Source organism: Manis javanica, chromosome 14 (assembly GCF_040802235.1).
Source record: "Manis javanica isolate MJ-LG chromosome 14, MJ_LKY, whole genome shotgun sequence".
Lineage (NCBI taxonomy): Eukaryota > Metazoa > Chordata > Mammalia > Pholidota > Manidae > Manis > Manis javanica.
The window spans coordinates 84,978,244-84,996,232 of NC_133169.1; the positions used below are offsets into that span (position 1 = coordinate 84,978,244).

Here is a 17,989-nt window from a genome sequence, read left to right on the forward strand (position 1 = left end):
CTGGAAAGGCATTTGCCTTACAATACATAAGGAAGGTGGAATTGTGCTTTCAAAAAAAAAGTGGGGGGAAGGAAAAACATTCATATCACATATAATTTCCAACACTTAAAATAGTAAGATCCTTAATGACAGGAAATAGTGTACCCTGTGTCTGTGTTCAGCCCAGCGATTTGCAGGGTCCCCGCATGGGCCACCCCCTCAAGCATCTCCCCCGCGGAGGCCTGCTGCTGATGCCCCAGGCCCCTGCAGTAAGGAAGCACACTGTCAGGTGAAGCAGTGACCCCACTGGCTCCTCTTTTCGAGGCTCCAGATGGCTGAGGATGAGGGCAACAAAAGGGGAACAAAAGGAAGAAAAGCCCCCAAAGACACATCTCACGCTGCATACCTCCGCTGAGACTCAGGCCGGGCGCCGGGCACCTCCTCCACTGGGCACGAGTGCCCAGAGAAATTTGGTTGACTAATGCTGAAACAGGAGAAGTGTGTAACAGCCTCACAATCCAATACGGAAAATCCTAGAGCGTACACGATGAGTGGGGAGAAGCAAGTTCACCCAGGCTTTTAGTTCTTTCTTCACCAAGAGTTGCCACCAACACACGTCAAAGGCTTTCTGCTCTGGGGCCCAAGCTCATTCAGAGGTACTAACGCCCAGTGGTTGAGAGCACGTGTGCCATGATGAGGCGGGCATGAGTTTGAGGGATGTCCACCCAACTGGCCATGTGACCCTGGGCAAGCCACCTAACCTCTAGCTTTAGTTTCCTCTCCAGTTACCAAATGAGCTGCTGTGAGGGTTAAATGACGCTGCAAAGCAGTGCACCTGAGTGTGCAATGCACGGCGCTCTCAGCAGGGGCTGGGTTTACCTGGACGTTCTCTTCTGTCACCTCAATTTCGGCAGTGTAGATGTAGTCGATCAGCTTACTCAGCGTCTGGCCATCCACATCCTTGATTTCTATCTTCTTGGCTTTACTCTCAGACATGTCACCTATAGTCCCAAACAAAAGCAAATGCACATGAAGTTGGCACCTATGGTATGCTTAATTTCCACATGACCTTTTCCATGTGGAAAAGGCCTTGCTAACTCAAAAACACTCTGTGCTCTGGGAGGCAGAAGAGTCGACGCAGATGTGAGGGAAGATAAACCAGCTGCCATCAAGGTCACATCAACCCTGGCTCTCTGGTCAGCCCCATGGCCAACCGCAAGCACTGCCCACTCTATCTGTTGCCCATTTTCATTTCTAAGGCAAATCTGTGCGCAATAACTCATTCAGCCACATTTACTGCAAATGTGTATACACAGGGCCAAGAAAAGTGAGCGACATACGCACCTGTCCTCAAGGAGCATATGGCCTAGTAGTGCAGATATATACAAATATATAAGGTGGCAAGAGCTTAACAGAGGTATACGCAAAGTACCAGTATAACAACAACAATAAGAAGTAACATTTATCTAGTGCTGTGTTTGGCATTGTGCTAAACACTTTAAAGTGTAGCTTCTTTTATTCTTCACAACAACCTAAAAAGTTTATTAATATCATCCCCATTTTACAGATGAAGAAACTGAGGCACACAAGGGCCGATAATTCATTTTGCCCACAGTCACACATCTAGGAAGGGGCCAGGCCAGAATCGAAACCAGGGAGTATGAGTCTGGAGCCCATACTTGTAATCACCACGCTGTACTAAATCCCAAGAATTCAGAAGACGGAGCAACAAAACCTGCCTGGGGAATCCAGGAGGCATCCTAGGAGGTCACATCTGAGCCCGGCATCCCACCGGCAGCAAAGGTGAGGAAGGATCAGCTCGATCAGGCATTGTAAGTGTACAGATAGGAAAGTGCCGAAAGGATAAAGTTTGGGAGCAGTGAGAGGCTGGTAGGCTGGTCATGGGGTAACGGGGAGGAAGGAGGTAGAGAGGGGCCAGGGGTGCAGAGCCCTGTAAGCCACTCCAGTGAGCCTGGACTTTGTCCTGGGAGTAGCACCATGAGAGAGTTTAAACAGGGAACGACGTCAGCAGATGGGTACGTCTGAATGAAATTTTGGATGCACTGTGGAAGCTGGGACAGAGGCAAAGAAGAGTTGGGAGGCCCCGGTAATAGTCCAAGGAAGAGAGGACATAGGCCTGTGAGCCAGGAGGGCACAAGCACCGCGTCTGCACAGCCCTGACGCCCTTACGTCAGCCTGCACCCTCCGTAAGCACACAAGTTTATCTAGAGCCAGGCCCACTCAACAAGGGCTGCTGATTTCAGAAGGAAAAGACAGAAGGAAATGCATCTTTGTAGACCGAACTCAATGGCAACCTGACTGCAACAAACAGGGCTTCAAAACCTCTTATGCGAGTGTGAAAACAGAGCCTGGGCAGTTGTTTTCTTCCTGTGGAATTTGTGCACTGGAGCCAAGAAAATAAAGCACAGCACAGCACGTGGGCTGCAGACACCCACTTCCAAGCTACGTGGACTGCATGTGATCCTTCCACCAATCCACAGGCCCCATCCTGACGCAGTCCTAGAAATGAATGACCCTGGAGCAGGCAGGAGAGGGGGAACTGCACTCCAAACCTGCCACTCCCCTCACTGCCAGAGCAGGTGGGCCAGAGACCCTCCCCTCGGCTCCTCCGGACTGCCCGGAGAGGCTGCTGAGAAGGCCTCAGCACAAATGGCCCTGGGGCAGGTGACAGGCAAAGAGGAAGCAGGAAAAGATGGTGGGATTTCCCCCCTACCCACAAGGCAGGCTCTCCCAATTTCCCTCCTGACTTTACTCTAAGACACACAAACAAAACATACACCCAACATAGGCGCAAGGAAATCGGAAGTTAAACTCATCTCTCCAGACAGCTCTTGAGAAGTTGATTAATTAGAGTTCGGTGGCAATTATATTATAAAAGATAATCAAAGAAAGCCAATTCTTAGTTTAATAACTTGGGCCTTTTAAAAAAAAGACTGAAAAAGAAGTAACGTCACTACAGGAACAAGAAGATTCGGAAGCCCCTATGTGAAGGTCACATCGGAGCCCGGCCTGCTTGTTTTCTCTCCGTGGCATTTGTGCTGGAGAGTCAGATTAGGGTTTTGTAACTTTGGGATAAACAAGCAGAAACTCCTGAAATTGTATCAAAATATTTGTATATTCGGGCAAAAGTTTGATTGTTCTGGAGGGATGACAGACAATTTTTATTAGTCTCAGACATCCAGAAAACATTAAGACACAGTTTCCTAGATAGTGGGACTTGGGGACGTTTTTTCCTGCTTCTTTACATGACTCTGAAATTTCTAATTTTCTACATTAAGTATTTAAAACTGCAATAAGCAAAGGGGAAAAAAACGTGAAAGAGAAACTAGGGCCTCAAAAGACAATACTTATTTTCCAATAAAATCCCTTATAGGAAAATGGAGAGCTACATAAATCACACAGACTGGTAAAATCCAATCCTATTATGTCTTATGGACCAGCAGAAATTACTGCACCAAACTAAGCCTTCAATTTAGACCCTACAAGCAATAACAGTTGCTAGTTTGTGCCAGACCCTCAGCGAAAGGTTTATACACATTTCTTCCTTTAATCCTTGTAACAACTCCAAGAGGTAGATATTACTTCCATTTTACAAATTATAGAATTGGCATTTCAAGAGGTATTTGCATACAGTAGTGACAGGCAGGACTGGGATTTGAACTTTGGCCTTGACCTCATATCATTTCTAACAAATTCCTCTAAAATTTAAATTCAACCCTAACTAATGACCTTAAGAAAACTATTCCCAAATAAGGCCTTGGCCCAAACTCTGAGGACAACTTAGTACTTAACACTAGCAAGCAAGAACTAAGAGGGATAGGACCATGTCAGGCTCATTGGTCAAGATACCCTCAGCATCTAACAAAGTGCTTGATATAGAGGAAGTACTTTAAAAATATTTGTTGGAGCAACAAATAGAAAAGAAGGAATAAGAGAGGCTTTCTCTTGACATCTCATCATTCTATGGACTCCAGTAATTCTTGAGGAGCAGAAACCATCAAAGGCTTAGTCATTCTTTATCCTTCACTCAACTCTATTCTGACAGAATATTTCTAGAAAACAGAACAAGAGCCCCGTTAAGTCCTTCTCTCTTCAAGATTAACCCAAGAGCCTCCTCTGCTGGTTTTTACCAGGTGGCCTGGCCACCTCAAACTCTGAACTTTCAGCAAATGTCTGTCAGTTGCACATCTTTTTAGCCCCTTCCATCTTCTGCTTGCTACCTGTTAATAGGCACATCCTATTCCTCCAAAGAGAACATGAACTAGTCAAGAGCAGATATTTGTTCCTTCATTCATTCTTTCTTTCATTCAACATGCATCAAGCACTTCCTCTGTGCTAGGCCCAGAGGACGCAAGGGTGACCGAGTCATGGTCCTGCCCTCATGCAGCTCAGTCTAGCGGAGAGACAGAGAGGTGAACTGACCATTCATTATAAAGTATGTTAAGTGCTAGAAAAGAGGGCTCAGCTTAAAAGGTTCTCAAGCAGGGATTCCTGTACCCTGAACTGTATGCAAAATGATGAGCACACAGGAGTATATATTTGCGTTTTTTTGTGGAAAGAGTTAATTGTTTTCATCAGACTGATTCATAATGGTTAAGTACTACTGATCTAAAATGAGAACTGGAGAAGGAGTCATAGATGTTCAGAAGAGAAATTAGTATGAGGGGAGAATATTCCAGGCAGAGAGAATAGTGCATGTAAAGGTCTGGAGGTGAGAAAGAACATGACCTGTCCTGAGACCGTAAGAATCCGAGTATGGAGAAGCGTGTGCTCAGGGAGGAGGGGCCAAGGAGGCTGGAGATACAAGCAGGGTCTGGATCGCTAGACTTCATCCTGAGGGCCATGGGGAGCCTCTGACAGATTTTAAGTAGGTAAGGGATGCATCAGATTTATATTCTGGAAAAATCACTATAGCTACAGCGTAAAGAATGGGTTGGGGATGAGGGAACCAAATAGGGGCAGGTTGACCAATAATAAGGCTACTGCAGTAAATTAGGTAAAAAATGATGGTGGCCTGGACCAAGAGATGATGTGCCCTGAACTTCTTTAAATCCTCAGGCTCTACCTTAGGGTCTTGCACCTAGACGTCCCCAAGAACCACGGAGAGCAAGCGACCCCAAATCTCTGTCGGGTCCGGGGTGGTAAGTCACAGCCCTTGATCCTAGAAAGCACAGCCTGCGCACAGCTGAGCTCTTTCAGGGGAAAGAGTGCCAAAGGCGGGCAGGAGGGAAGGGGTGCCGTTGGAGCAAACGGGGAAGCCTTTCACTATCGCAGGAGACTCGGGAGGTCTAGAAAATTACTGGCCAATCTTGCAGGTCACTGGTATAGTCCCCACCCCATTATTCAGCAAGAAGCCTCAAGAATCAGAAAGGAATGGTAGAGTGGCTGGCAGGTCTTTCTGAAGAAGGAGAACTGAACCACCGACCACCCCTACAAACTTGTATGTCAAGGGGAAGAAAAAAGTACACTCGGGAGTCCTTAGGTTATGGAATTCTTCCTCACTCCTCACTTGAATCCTTACTGATGCAATTTGATTTCATGTTCTGGAAAGAAAGAAAATAGAAGACCTTCAATTTTTGTGTAAAGATCCTTCAGGGTGTTCAGATGGTTATTAAACTTTGTTACGCCTAACCCTCACCTGTCTAAAGTCCTGATATGTGGGTTCCCAACTCATTTGGCTAGAGCTGAGGTTTATGTCACATGTTAACCCCACATAAGAAAAAGAAATATCCTGCCACTTCCCTGAATCATGGTCAACCCTCCTTCAGACGTCTGAGCCATTTAACTGTAAAAGGCTGACCTCTGTCTCCTGTAAAATAAGGACACTACCTGCCCTGTCTTTATCCCAAGGCTGGGTGAGAATCAAAGGAGATAATGAGAGTGTGAGGGTCGTGACAGCACAGTTCAGCAGAGCTGCAGTGATGGATGTCACCCCACCACCCACCCTCCCTGCAATCTCAACCTTCCTCCACCTAGAAAGGTCTTTCTGCTCACCTAAAGGCACACAAAGCGCCAAGCCAGGAAGGAAATGCTAACCCGAACCACCATCAGAGCCACCCTTCACAACAACAGGAGCTTTGTAAACCACGATGTGCTCTAGAAATAAGAGTAAACGTTACTAAGTACCTGTTCTGTACTGGGTGCCTTAGTGCCATGATCTGTACTTGTCACCTGGTAATTTGTTATGATTCCCGTCTCATAGGCAAGAAAACAGGATCACAGAGGTTAAAGTGAATTCCCCACAGACCCATTAGGTTCTGGAGTCAGGATTGAAACCCAGGTCCCTATGGCTCCAAAGTGTTTTCCAAGACACCATATCATCTCCCAATGTAAGGTGGCATTACTACCCCTGTGTTCAGTCCTTAGCCTCCACACCAACTCCAAACCTCTTCTATGAACAGTCATAGCACATTCCTTACCAATGGTTACCTCCAATGATGGTAGGATTTCAAGGTTACGCTATGCCAAGTCCAGCAAGTATACCCCACACCACCTGAATCAAACCAGCAGTGCCTTGATAGGTATTTGAACAGTGGTCTTTCTTCCTGGGCACTACATAGGCCTCTGCTGTACTACATCCAAATCAATTCCTGAGAAAACTCACTATTCCTGCATTAAGAGCAACACATTTTTAGGCATGACTACTGCACCTCTCACTCTTAAATCTGGGTCTTCTAAGCAAGAAAAGATTCCTGACTTTGATGTGGTGTGTTAGGAACAGGAGGAAGGAACCCTCTGTCACTATGAGCTTCAGCCCAGAGGTAAATGACTCTAAAAGACAGTCACAGGGAAGATGAGGCCATTCCCCCTTAATCCTAAGCAGCCTCTGATACTTCCAACCCTCTTTTTCTGAGTATTTGACCTAGTTTCTAACTCCTCCGGGGATAATCCCTCAGAAAAATGACCTTACCTATTACTGCTACTCCACAACCTCCCTCAAGGCCCTCTTTATCCAAATAAATGATTCAGTCCCCTAATACTTCCCCACTCCCTGCCCCATTGCTTTGGGGTAAGTTTTGCTGAGTGGCAAGTTATACAAAGATCTCTGAAGGCACCCATACTCAGAACACAGATGTGGACCAGGGCCTGGCAGAAGCTGGCATGAAGAAAGGGTGAAACAAAGATTTTATGGGAATGAGTATATGCCTGGGAGGTGAGTAAGAGATGTGAGCACTCATTGTTCTGCTTTGCGGATTGTTGGCATCCACTCAAATTCTAAGCCCCCTGCCTCTTATTCTCTCCTTATTTGTACTCACCATATATTCAAGGTTGAACATTAGCCTACATACAATAAAAACTGGACAAGAACTCTCCTTCAAAAAAAGGCAAAGCCAATCTAACAATAACAGACCCGTACATCAATGGAACAGAATAGAGAGCCCAGATATAAATCCACACATATATGGCCAATTAATATATGACAAATGAGCAATGAATATATAATGGGGAAAAGACAACCTCTTCAACAAATGGTGTTGGCAAAATTGGACAGCTATATATAAGAGAATGAAACTGGATTATTCTCTAACTCCATATACAAAAGCAAACTCAAAATGGATCAAAGACCTAAATTTAAGTCATGAAACCTTAAAACTCTTAGAAGAAAACATAGGCAAAAATCTCTCACATATAAACATGAGCAACTTTTTTCTGAACACATCTCCTTGCACAAGGGAAACAAAAGCAAAAATGAGGAAGTGGAACTATATAAAACTAAAAGGTTTCTGTACAGCAAAGAACAGCAAAACAAAAGGTATCCTACAGTATGGGAGAATATATTTGCCAACAATTTATCTGATAAGGTGTCAGCATCCAAAATATATATAGAACTCTTTTGCCTCAACACCCAAAAAACAAATAACCCAATTAAAAAATGGGAGAGCCTGAACAGACACTTCTCCAAAGAAGAAATTCAGATGGCCAACAGGCACATGAAAAGATGCTCCACATCATTAATTATCAGGGAAATGCAAATTAAAGCCACAGTGAGGTATCACCTCCCACCAGTTAGGATGGCCAACATGCAAAAGACAAACAACAATAAATGCTGGCGAGGATGTGGAGGAAGGGGAGCCCTCCTATGCTGTTGGTGGGAATGTAAATTAGTTCAACCATTTTATAAAGCAATATGGAGGTTCCTCAAAAAACTAAAAATAGAAATACCATTTGACCCAGGAATTCCACTCCTAGGAATTTACCCAAAGAAAACAAAATCCCTGATTTGGTAAGACATATGCACCCACATGTTTATTGCTACACTATTTACAATAGCCAAGATATGGAAGCAACATAAATGTCCATCAGTGGATGAGTGGATAAAGAAGATGTGGTACATATACACAGTGGAATACTATTCAGCCATAAAAAGAAAAGAAATCCTGCCATTTGCAACAACATGGGTGGATCTAGAAAGTATTATGCTCAGTGAAATAAGTCAGGCAGAGAAAGACAAATACCAAATGATTTCCCTCATTTGTGTAGTATAACAATGAAGCAAAACTGAAGGAACAAAATTACAGCAGACTTAGACTCCAATAAGGGATTAGTGGTTACCAAAGGGGAGGGGTGGGGGAAAGTGGGTGGGGAGGGATGGAGAAGGGGATTGTGGGGTATCATGATTGGTGCACATGATGTGTGGTGGGTCACAGGGAAGACAGTGTAGCTCAGAGAAGACAAATAGGGACTCTGTGGCATCTTACTACACTGATGGACAGACAGTGACTGCAATGGGGTAAGAGGGGGTGACTCAGTAATAAGGGTGAATGTAGTAACCACATTGTTTGTCTTATGAAACCTTCATAAGAGTATATATCAATGATACTTTAATAAAAATTTAAAAATTAAAAAAAGAGGAAATATTAGAAAGAACTATAATTTCCAACCAATAAGGAAATAGATCTGCAATACATATGATGGAATCTTATGGAGACATTAAAATTATGATGTAGATGTGACTTCAATGACATGAAAATGCATTAATAATAAACTGCTAAGATTAATTAAGCAAACTTTCATTGAACACCTACTATGTAGAATATCTTGCTAGGCAGTGGGGACATGGCAGTGAATTAAAAAGGGAAAGTTCCTACCCTCATAAAGTTTATGACAGACCAGGGAAATCATATATTGAGAAAGTTAATGAGAAACTAGTAATACTAAAGAGAAGCATAAGGTACCATAAGAATAAATAGCAAAGGGATTTGGCCTAATCCAAAAGGGTCATAGAAGGCCTTCCTGAGGAAGTGAAGCTTAAGTGGTGATGAAGGACAAATAAGAGGCAGGCAAGGAGGGAGAACATCCCAGGAAGATGAACCGCAATTTTTGTAAGTATACACATCAAAAAAGGCCACCAACTATGTATATATAAAATGAACTCATTTATGTTAAAAATAGATTTTGCATCTGTGTATATTCATAAATACTAAATCTGAAAGGTTATGAACTATCTAGATGTTGCATTACATGTACTTTTATTTATTTATTTTTTTTTTGCTTAGCTAGATTTTCTAGTTTTTTTTTTTTCTGTAACGAAAATATGTGAGTTGTGTTTGGATGAGTAAATGTTCTGGGTGGCTGGGTGGGTGGATACATGGATGGACAGATGGATGGGAGGAAGAATGGGTGATACCCAGACCCAGTGGAAGGCTTGGGCTGAGCAGCACAGTAGGTCTACTTTCTTTTCTTGATCCTCTCCTACCTTCAGTGACTAGAATCCAAGACCTACCTCAGAAGCATGTTTTCTCTCCATCTCTAAAATTACGTTGTTTTTGCTCAGGCACTTCCACCACTACCACAGAGGGAAGTTCATTAGGAAAAAGTGGAACCAACACTACGATTCGTTACAATCCCAAACAGATGTCTCCCTCAACACCGGACTTTCCAAACCACACACACACTGAAGAATGTCTGGCATAGCTATTTATTAAAGTTAAAGCCAAATAACTATCACAGACAAGATGAATTATTTTAAAAGAGAAATTGGTGAAAAAGAGCGAAAGAAAGAAATAAAAACCTTACTACTAGAGTTTGAGACTGCTCCAAAAGAGAATGTGGCTCAAAATTTCCAGGTAGTGAAATTAGCTGGTTTTCTAAGCTACATTGTGAAATTCGTGGCCCAAGGTTCAAAAGTGGCTTGGTCCACTTAGCAGAGGCACTGCTCCAAATTGAGACCAGCTCCTCCACATGAGGAGCCAAGGAGGACACACACGTGAGGAACCCTCAAAATACAAGTGCTAAGTCTACCCCAACAAGAACCTCTTTTGCCCAGCAGAGGCTGTGTACTATATTAGGAAAAGGTTAAGAGCCTATTTAGCCATTCTTAGCAAGCCCACGTTTGTTCTTTCAAACTTCACTTTTTACTGTCTCCTAAATACCAGGTCCTCAGGTGGGCACTGAGAATTCAAAAGTGACAAGACATGGTCCCCAAGTGCCCAAAGCTTACAATCAAGAATGGAAACATTTCACTCATTCACTTAAAATAATTTGAGTCCTATTTTGTACCAGGTGCTCAGGACAAACAAGTCCAACAAGATCACTATTCTATAGAGCTTATATTAGTGAGGACAGATAAAAAAAAAAAAACACATAAACATCTAGCCAACATGATTTTCAGATAGTAATAAGTATTATGAAAAAAATATGCTCAAGTTATGAGATGGAAAGAGACGCAGTGAGAGACTGTGGCTAGGATGATCAGAGGATACATGTAAGCTGTGAACTGCAGGATGTGAAGCAGCAGGCACATGAGATGCCAGTGCATGGGCACTGCAGACACCAGGAAACAGACGAGAATGCAGTGACAGTGACCACAGTCAGAGGAAGCACTGGGTACCTGATGAGCTTGAGGGGTGACACCTGACCCAGCCTAGCTGGCTTTCAGTCAGCAGAGATTTATAGAGCACTGCATGCACCTGGTTCAGGGAAGGTGCTGTGGGGTACTACAGACAGGAAGCTTAGCCCAGGGGTTTCAGGGAATTCAGTCTCACATGTGAAATAGTTGCATAAGGCTATTGGACTTGTAGGGTAAATGGAAGTTCCCATGGCCAGGATCTTCACCTGACCCTAATCTACTTGATGATGTAATTGGCCTACTGCTAGGCTACTGCTTCCACACCTGTTGGCAATAAGCCAGTATTACCGTGTTGCTACATGAAGAGCTCCGCCCAGTGCTTGGGCAGAGCAGAGGCTGGCGGCGAAGGCAGCCCTGGAGCAGAGGCAAGGGCTGCAAGGTGGCAGAGAGGCCCAGAGGCAGAGACCAGCTTGCTGCGTGCAGACTTGCCCTTAGGAGGACGGGATTCTAGCACTTGACCTGCCACCACAGAATAAAGCAAGGTATAAACCCTTTTACCCACAATGTTCCGTTGTCATTTTTCGGTCTCACATTGAATCCAGAGTGAACTTGCCCAGGGATGAAACCCTCAGGCAAGACCTACAGGAAATAGGGACTCCCTAGAAACTGAACGCCAGATGGTGACCATTCCTGTGTCTTATCGTTCCCTCTCAAGCCCACCACCACTTCTCCCACACACCTGTGCAGGCTCAAGGAGATCTGTGGCCCCTGCTTGGCAGAAATGGCTAGGGAAGGACAAGATGTGTGCCAGCTGGTCCAGCACTGGGACAGGCATTAAGAAACCAAGTTCCACTCATTCACTGTGTGATCTTGGGTAAGTCCCTTCCCTTCTCCCAGCCTCAGTGTCCCCATTTGCAAAATGAGAGATCAGAGGCCTAGAAGATCCCAGGAGTCTACATTTCTAACAAACTCTCCAACATGATTGTGATGCATGCTGAAGTCTGAGTACTAATGGGCTACATGATTCTACCTGTTTGCCACGTAACAGACAAGGGGCTGCATGCCTGACTGGCCCACCTGAGACTATGGTCCCATCAAGTCCTTCATGGGACAAAGCGCAGCATCTGGCACACAGAAGATCCTCATGGTGGATGTGACAGCCTTCTCTTTCCGCCCTCCCCTCATGCCACCACCCTCAATATTCCCTAGTGGAACTGCAGCCCCATAACTGGATTATTGCATGCCCATCTCCATACCTGTGAACATTGCACAGAAGTAGGGGCTGCAGGCTGCCAGGACCACACGGTGGGCTTCTATTTCGACATCTTCTGCCACAATCATCACGTCACACAACAGCTGCTTACTGTAAGACACCAGTGAGGGAACAGGATGGGTCACGGAACCAGCACACATCCCCAGCCAAACAAGGGTCTTTTTCCTCCCACCCAGATTCGACACTATCACCATACAAGGCTGTCACAGAAACTTGCTGCTATTTTGAGTTAGGCAGGGGATGGACCCACTGACTTTTCCAAGTCCCTGATAAGCCTGACATTCATGCTTTCCTAAGGCACACAGAGAGATCCAGCTACTGCAGCTGCAAACCGGGCTTTCCATTTGTCCCCATGTCTCTGCTCCCCAACCCCATCAGCTCTGACAGGGACAGGGGGACAGCAGCTCAGGGAGCATCAGGAAAAACTTGAGGCTGTCAGTCCAGTGACCGAATGAACGCCAAGGAGCACGAGCATGTCACTGAGATGGGCCACCAGTGAGAACAAGGATTAACAATTCCCCAAGGGACGCATTGCCCATGAAGTACTGGTAAGAGGCCCCCTAAATCTGGTGGACTCCAGTATTTCTCTTCCCACCCAGATCTAACACTGTCACCAAGAAGACTCCACCTGCACACAGTGCTCCGTAAAGGTCCTGTGTACACTTCAATCATTGCAATTATTAAGGATACTGTAATTACCCTTTTACTTTTTTGTCACCTCCATTACACTGTGGACTCTGAAAGGAACTTTCTTTACTGTTTGAGCCTAGATACCTGGCTACATTCTAGCACTTTTGAAATGGGATCAATCCATGCTCATAGAATGAATATCTAACTGCTTTAGAGATTTAAAGGGTGCCATAAATCCCTGTTAATCCAAGAATTTTTCCTCCACCAGCCTTCCAAGTTCTGATTAGGTCTCCTATCAATACAATAGTCAACTTTATTGAGTTACGTGTGCTAAGCACTGTTCTGTCATGATCAATTGGGATTTATTCCAGGCATGCAAGAATGGTACAATACTTAAAAATTCATCAACATCATATACCACGTCTACAAAAACAAGGACAAAAATCATATGATCATCTCAACAGATGCTGAAAAGGCAACATCCATTCATGATAAACACTCTCAACAAAATGGGTATAGAGGGCAAGTACCTCAACATAATAAAGGCCATATATGATAAACCCACAGCCAACATCATACTTAACAGCAAGAAGCTGAAAGCTTTTCTTCTAAGATCGGGAACAAGACAGGGATGCCCACTGTCCCCACTTCTATTCAACATAGTTCTGGAAGTCCTAGCAATGGAAATCAGACAATACAAAGAAATGAAAGGCATTCAGATTGGTAAGGAAGAAGTTTAATTGTCACTGTTTGCTGATGACCTGATATTTTACATAAAAAACCCTAAAGAATCCACCCCAAAACTACTAGAACTAATAACTGAATTCAGCAAAGTTGCAGAATACAAAATTAATACACAGAAATCTGTTGCATTCCTATATACTAACAATGAACTAGCAGAAAGAGAAATCAGGAAAACAATTCCATTCACAATTACATCAAAAGGAATAAAATACCTAGGAATAAACCTAACCAAGGAGGTAAAAGACCTCTAATCTGAAAACTATAAGACACTCTTAAGAGAAATTAAAGAAGACACCAATAAATGGAAATAAATCCCATGCTCATGGATAGGAAGAATTAATATTGTCAAAATGGCCATCCTGCCTAAAGCAATCTACAGATTTAATACATTCCCTATCAAAATGCCAACAGCATTCTTCAATGAACTAGAACAAACAGTTCTAAAATTCATATGGAACCACAAAGACACCAAATAGCCAAAGCAATCCTGAGAAGGAAGAATAAACCTAGGGGGATTATGCCCCCCGACTTCAAGCTCTACTGCAAAGCCACAGTAATCAAGACAATTTGGTACTGGCACAGGAACAGAACCATAGATCAATGGAAAAGAATATGGAACCCAGATATAAACCCAAAGCATATGGCTAAGTAATATACGTGTTGGCAAAAGGGGACAGCTTCATGTAAGAGAATGAAACTGAATTACTGTCTAACTCCATACACAAAAATAAACTCCAAATGGATCAAAGACATGAATGTAAGGTCATGAAACCATAAAACGCTTAGAAGAAAACAAGGCAAAAATCTCTCAAATATAAACCTGAGCAACTTTTTCCTGAACACATCTCTTTGGGCAAGGGAAACAAAAGCAAAAATGAACAAATGGAACTACATCAAACTAAAAACCTTCTGTACAGCAAAAGACACTATAACTAGAACAAAAAGGCATCCTACAGTATGGGAGAATATATTTAGAAATGACATATCCAATAAGGGGTTAGCATCCAAACTATATAAAGAACTCACACGCCTCAACACCCAAAAAGAAAATAATCCAATTAAAAAATGGGAGGAGGATCTGAACAGACACTTCTCCAAAGATGAAATTCAGATGGCCAGCAAGCACATAAGATGCTCCACGTCACTAATTATCAGGGAAATGCAAATTAAAACCACAATGAGATATCACCTCACACCAGTTGGGATGGCCAACATCCAAAAGACAAGGAAGAACAAATGCTGGTGAGGATGTGGAGGAAGGGGAACCCTCCGACACTACTGGTGGGAATGTAAATTAGTTCAACCACTGTGGAAAGAAATGTGGAGGTTCCTCAAAATAGAAATACCATTTGACCCAGGAATTCAACTCCTAGGAATTTACCTGAAGTAAACAAGATCCCTGATTCAAAAAGACATATGCACCCCTATGTTTATCACAGCACTATATACAATAGCCAAGATATGGAAGCAACCTAAGTGTCCATCAGTAGATGAATGGATAAAGAAGATGTGGTACATATACACAATGGAATATTATTCAGCCGTAAGAAGAAAGCAAGTCCTACCATTTGCAACAACATGGATGGAGCTAGAGGGTATTATGCTCAGTGAAATAAGCTAGATGGAGAAAGACAAATACCAAATGATTTCCCTCATTTGTAGAGCATAACAACAAAGCAAAACTGAAGGGACAAAACAGCAGCAGACTCACAGACTCCAAGAAGAGACTAGCAGTTACCAAAGGGAAAGGGGTGGGGGAGGGTGGGTGGGGAGGGAGGGTGAAGGAGATTAAGGGGCATTATGATTAACACACATAATGTGCAGAGGTCACGGGGAAGGCAGTATAGCACACAAAAGACAAGTAGTGACTCTATAGCATCGTACTACGCTGATGGACAGTGACTGCAATAGGATGTGGAGGGTAACTTGGTAATATGGGTGAATGTAGCAGCCACAATGTTGCTCATGTGAAACCTTCATAAGATTGTATATTGATGATACATTAATAGAATAATTACTTTTTTTTAAAAGGTAATTCAGTTGGAAAGAAATAAAACTATCTCCAAGCACAGATGACATCATCTTGTATACAGAAAATCCCTACAGATTCTACTAAAAAACTACTGGAACAAGTAAATGAGTTTTAGAAGGTTGCAGAATACAAGATCAATATATAAAAATCAACTCTATTTCTACCACTTGCAATGAACAATCCAAAAATGATATTAAGAAAAATTCCATCTATAATAGCATCAAAAAGAATAAATACTTAGGAATTAATTTAATAAAAGAAGTGCAAAATCTATGCTCTTCAAACTACAAAACACAGATGAAAGAAATTAATGAAGACCTAAATAACTGGAAAGAGCTCCAGTGTTCATGATTGGAATATTTAGTATTGTTAAGATGGCAATACTCTCCCAAGTTGTTCTACAGATTTAACACAATTTCTATCAAACTCTCAGCTGGCTTCTTTGCGAAAATTAACAAGCTGTATCTAAAATTCGTATGGAAATGCAAGGGACCTTGAATAGCCAAAACAATCTTGAAAAAGAACAGAACTGAAGGCCTCTTAATTTCCAATTTCCCAATACTTACTACAATAAGCTAAAGACAGTGGAGCAACAGCACAAGGATAAATATATAAATCAAAATAAATATATAAATCAACTATAAATATATAAATATATTGAGAGTCCAGAAATAAAACCTCATATTTACAGTCAATTGTTTTTGACAAAGATGCCAGCACCATTCAACTGGGAAGAATAGTCTCTCTAACAAACAGTGTTGGACAACTGGACAGCCACATGCGAAGAATGAAGTTGGACCCTTACCTCACACCAGAAACAAAAGTTACCTCAGAATGGATCCAAGGCCGAAACGTGAGAGCTAAAACTATGAAACTCAAAGAAGAAAACCTGGGGTAAATCTTCATGACTTTGGATTAGGCAATGGTTTGTTAGGTTGTAGACCAAAAGCACCAACAACAAAAGAAAAAAACAGACATTAAAATTTACAATTTTAGCTCAAAGGACACTATCAGGACATCAGGAAAATGAAAAGATAACTGACAGAATGAGAGAGAAACTGCAAATCATGTATCTGGTAAGACGCTGTATCTAGAATGTATAAAGAAATTGAACCCTTACAACTCAATAATAAAAAGACATATAACCCTATTCAAAAATGAGCAAAGGATATGAATAGACATTTCTCCCTATAAAATAATGATCATATGAAAATACGCTCAATATTATTAGTCATCAGAGAAATGCAAATCAAAACTACAAGATTCTACCTCACACATAATAAGATGGTTATAATAAAATTTTTAAAAAAAACAGGAAATAACAAGTGTTGGTGAGGCTATGGAAAGATTGCAACCTTCAAACAGTGCTGGTAGAACTGTACAATACTGAAGCTGCTTTGGAAAACAGTCTGGCAGTTCTTCAAATAGTTAGACATCGAGTTATCGTATGACCCAGCAATCCCACCCCTAGGTATATACCCAGGAGAACTGAAGACATGTCCACACAAACACCTGTACATGAATGCTCCCTGCAGCATTATTCATAATAGCCAAATGGCCTCAACTGTGGTATATCCATACTATGAAATATTATTCAGCAATAAAAGGGAGTGAAATATTGAGACATGCTACAACATAGATGAACCTTGAAAACATTGCTATGCAAAAGAAGCCAGTCCCAAAAGGCATATTATGTGATTCCAAAAGAGACAAATCCATCGAGGAAGAAAGTAATATTAGTGGTGGCCTTAGTGCTGGGGAGTGGAGGGTAGGGAGATTATTGCTAAGGCATACAGGATTTTTGAGAGGGGGTGAAAATGTTCTAAAATTGACTGCTGTTTGCACAACTCTGTGAAAATACTAAAAAGCTATTAAATTGTACGCTTTAAATAGGTGAGGTCTATAGCATATGAATTTTATCTTGATAATGTTGTTACAAAAAAAAGGAAAACTGAAAGCAATGTGCTAAGATGGTTCACTACTAGTAATAAAGGCATAGTGGCAGACCATCTTTAAAAAAAAATGAGGGCAAAGAATTGTTTGCAATGGTGAAATGAAAGGTTCAGACTGTCAAGATGAGATAGAAAATTCTGTCTCTCTTTTTCAGGCCTGATCAGGCGGTGCTAATCCAAAAAGGTCCACATCCCCACTTGCTGGCTGGCTGGGAGATCCGGAGCCAACTAGCCATGAGGGCTCCACTGCCCAGCAACAGCTGTTGGTCTGACCAGAGGCTAGGTGGTTACCATGCCAACAGCCCATTCTCTACCATGAAGTAAAAAGAACAGGAAACTCATGAATAGTGTGATTCATAAACTGCAAAGAATGTGTGCTTGAATTAAAATAGCTTAAAATGTGAAAATAATACAAGAAATAACCTCAGGTCCCTAGAATATCATGTAGCATTCCATTAGCTTAATTCCTGGATGGCAAGATGCTTTTACCCAGGCCCTCTCCAGTTCCCATTACCCTCACCTAGACCAATAAAATGTCTATTCAGGCCCCCTTATTCTCCCTGCCTCAC

At 42.5% G+C, this 17,989-nt stretch overlaps 1 protein-coding gene across 17 annotated transcripts in view; it reads right to left on the bottom strand.

Moving 5' to 3' along the window:
• The window catches only part of KLHL3 (kelch like family member 3), a 157,093-nt gene that overhangs the window by 71,057 nt on the left and 68,047 nt on the right, over positions 1-17,989 (bottom strand). For 12 of the 17 annotated variants that reach the window (XM_037015909.2, XM_037015916.2, XM_073221689.1 and 9 more), the window contains 2 exons: positions 12,046-12,152; positions 859-980 (listed from right to left, as the gene is read on the bottom strand). In XM_037015909.2, coding sequence (XP_036871804.1) covers positions 859-980; positions 12,046-12,152 — 229 coding nt within the window. Of the gene's footprint in view, positions 1-144; positions 830-858; positions 981-5,466; positions 5,544-5,994; positions 6,097-12,045; positions 12,153-17,989 lie in introns of those variants that run through there. The other 5 variants (XM_073221697.1, XM_073221696.1, XM_037015918.2 and 2 more) reach the window with 4 other exon arrangements.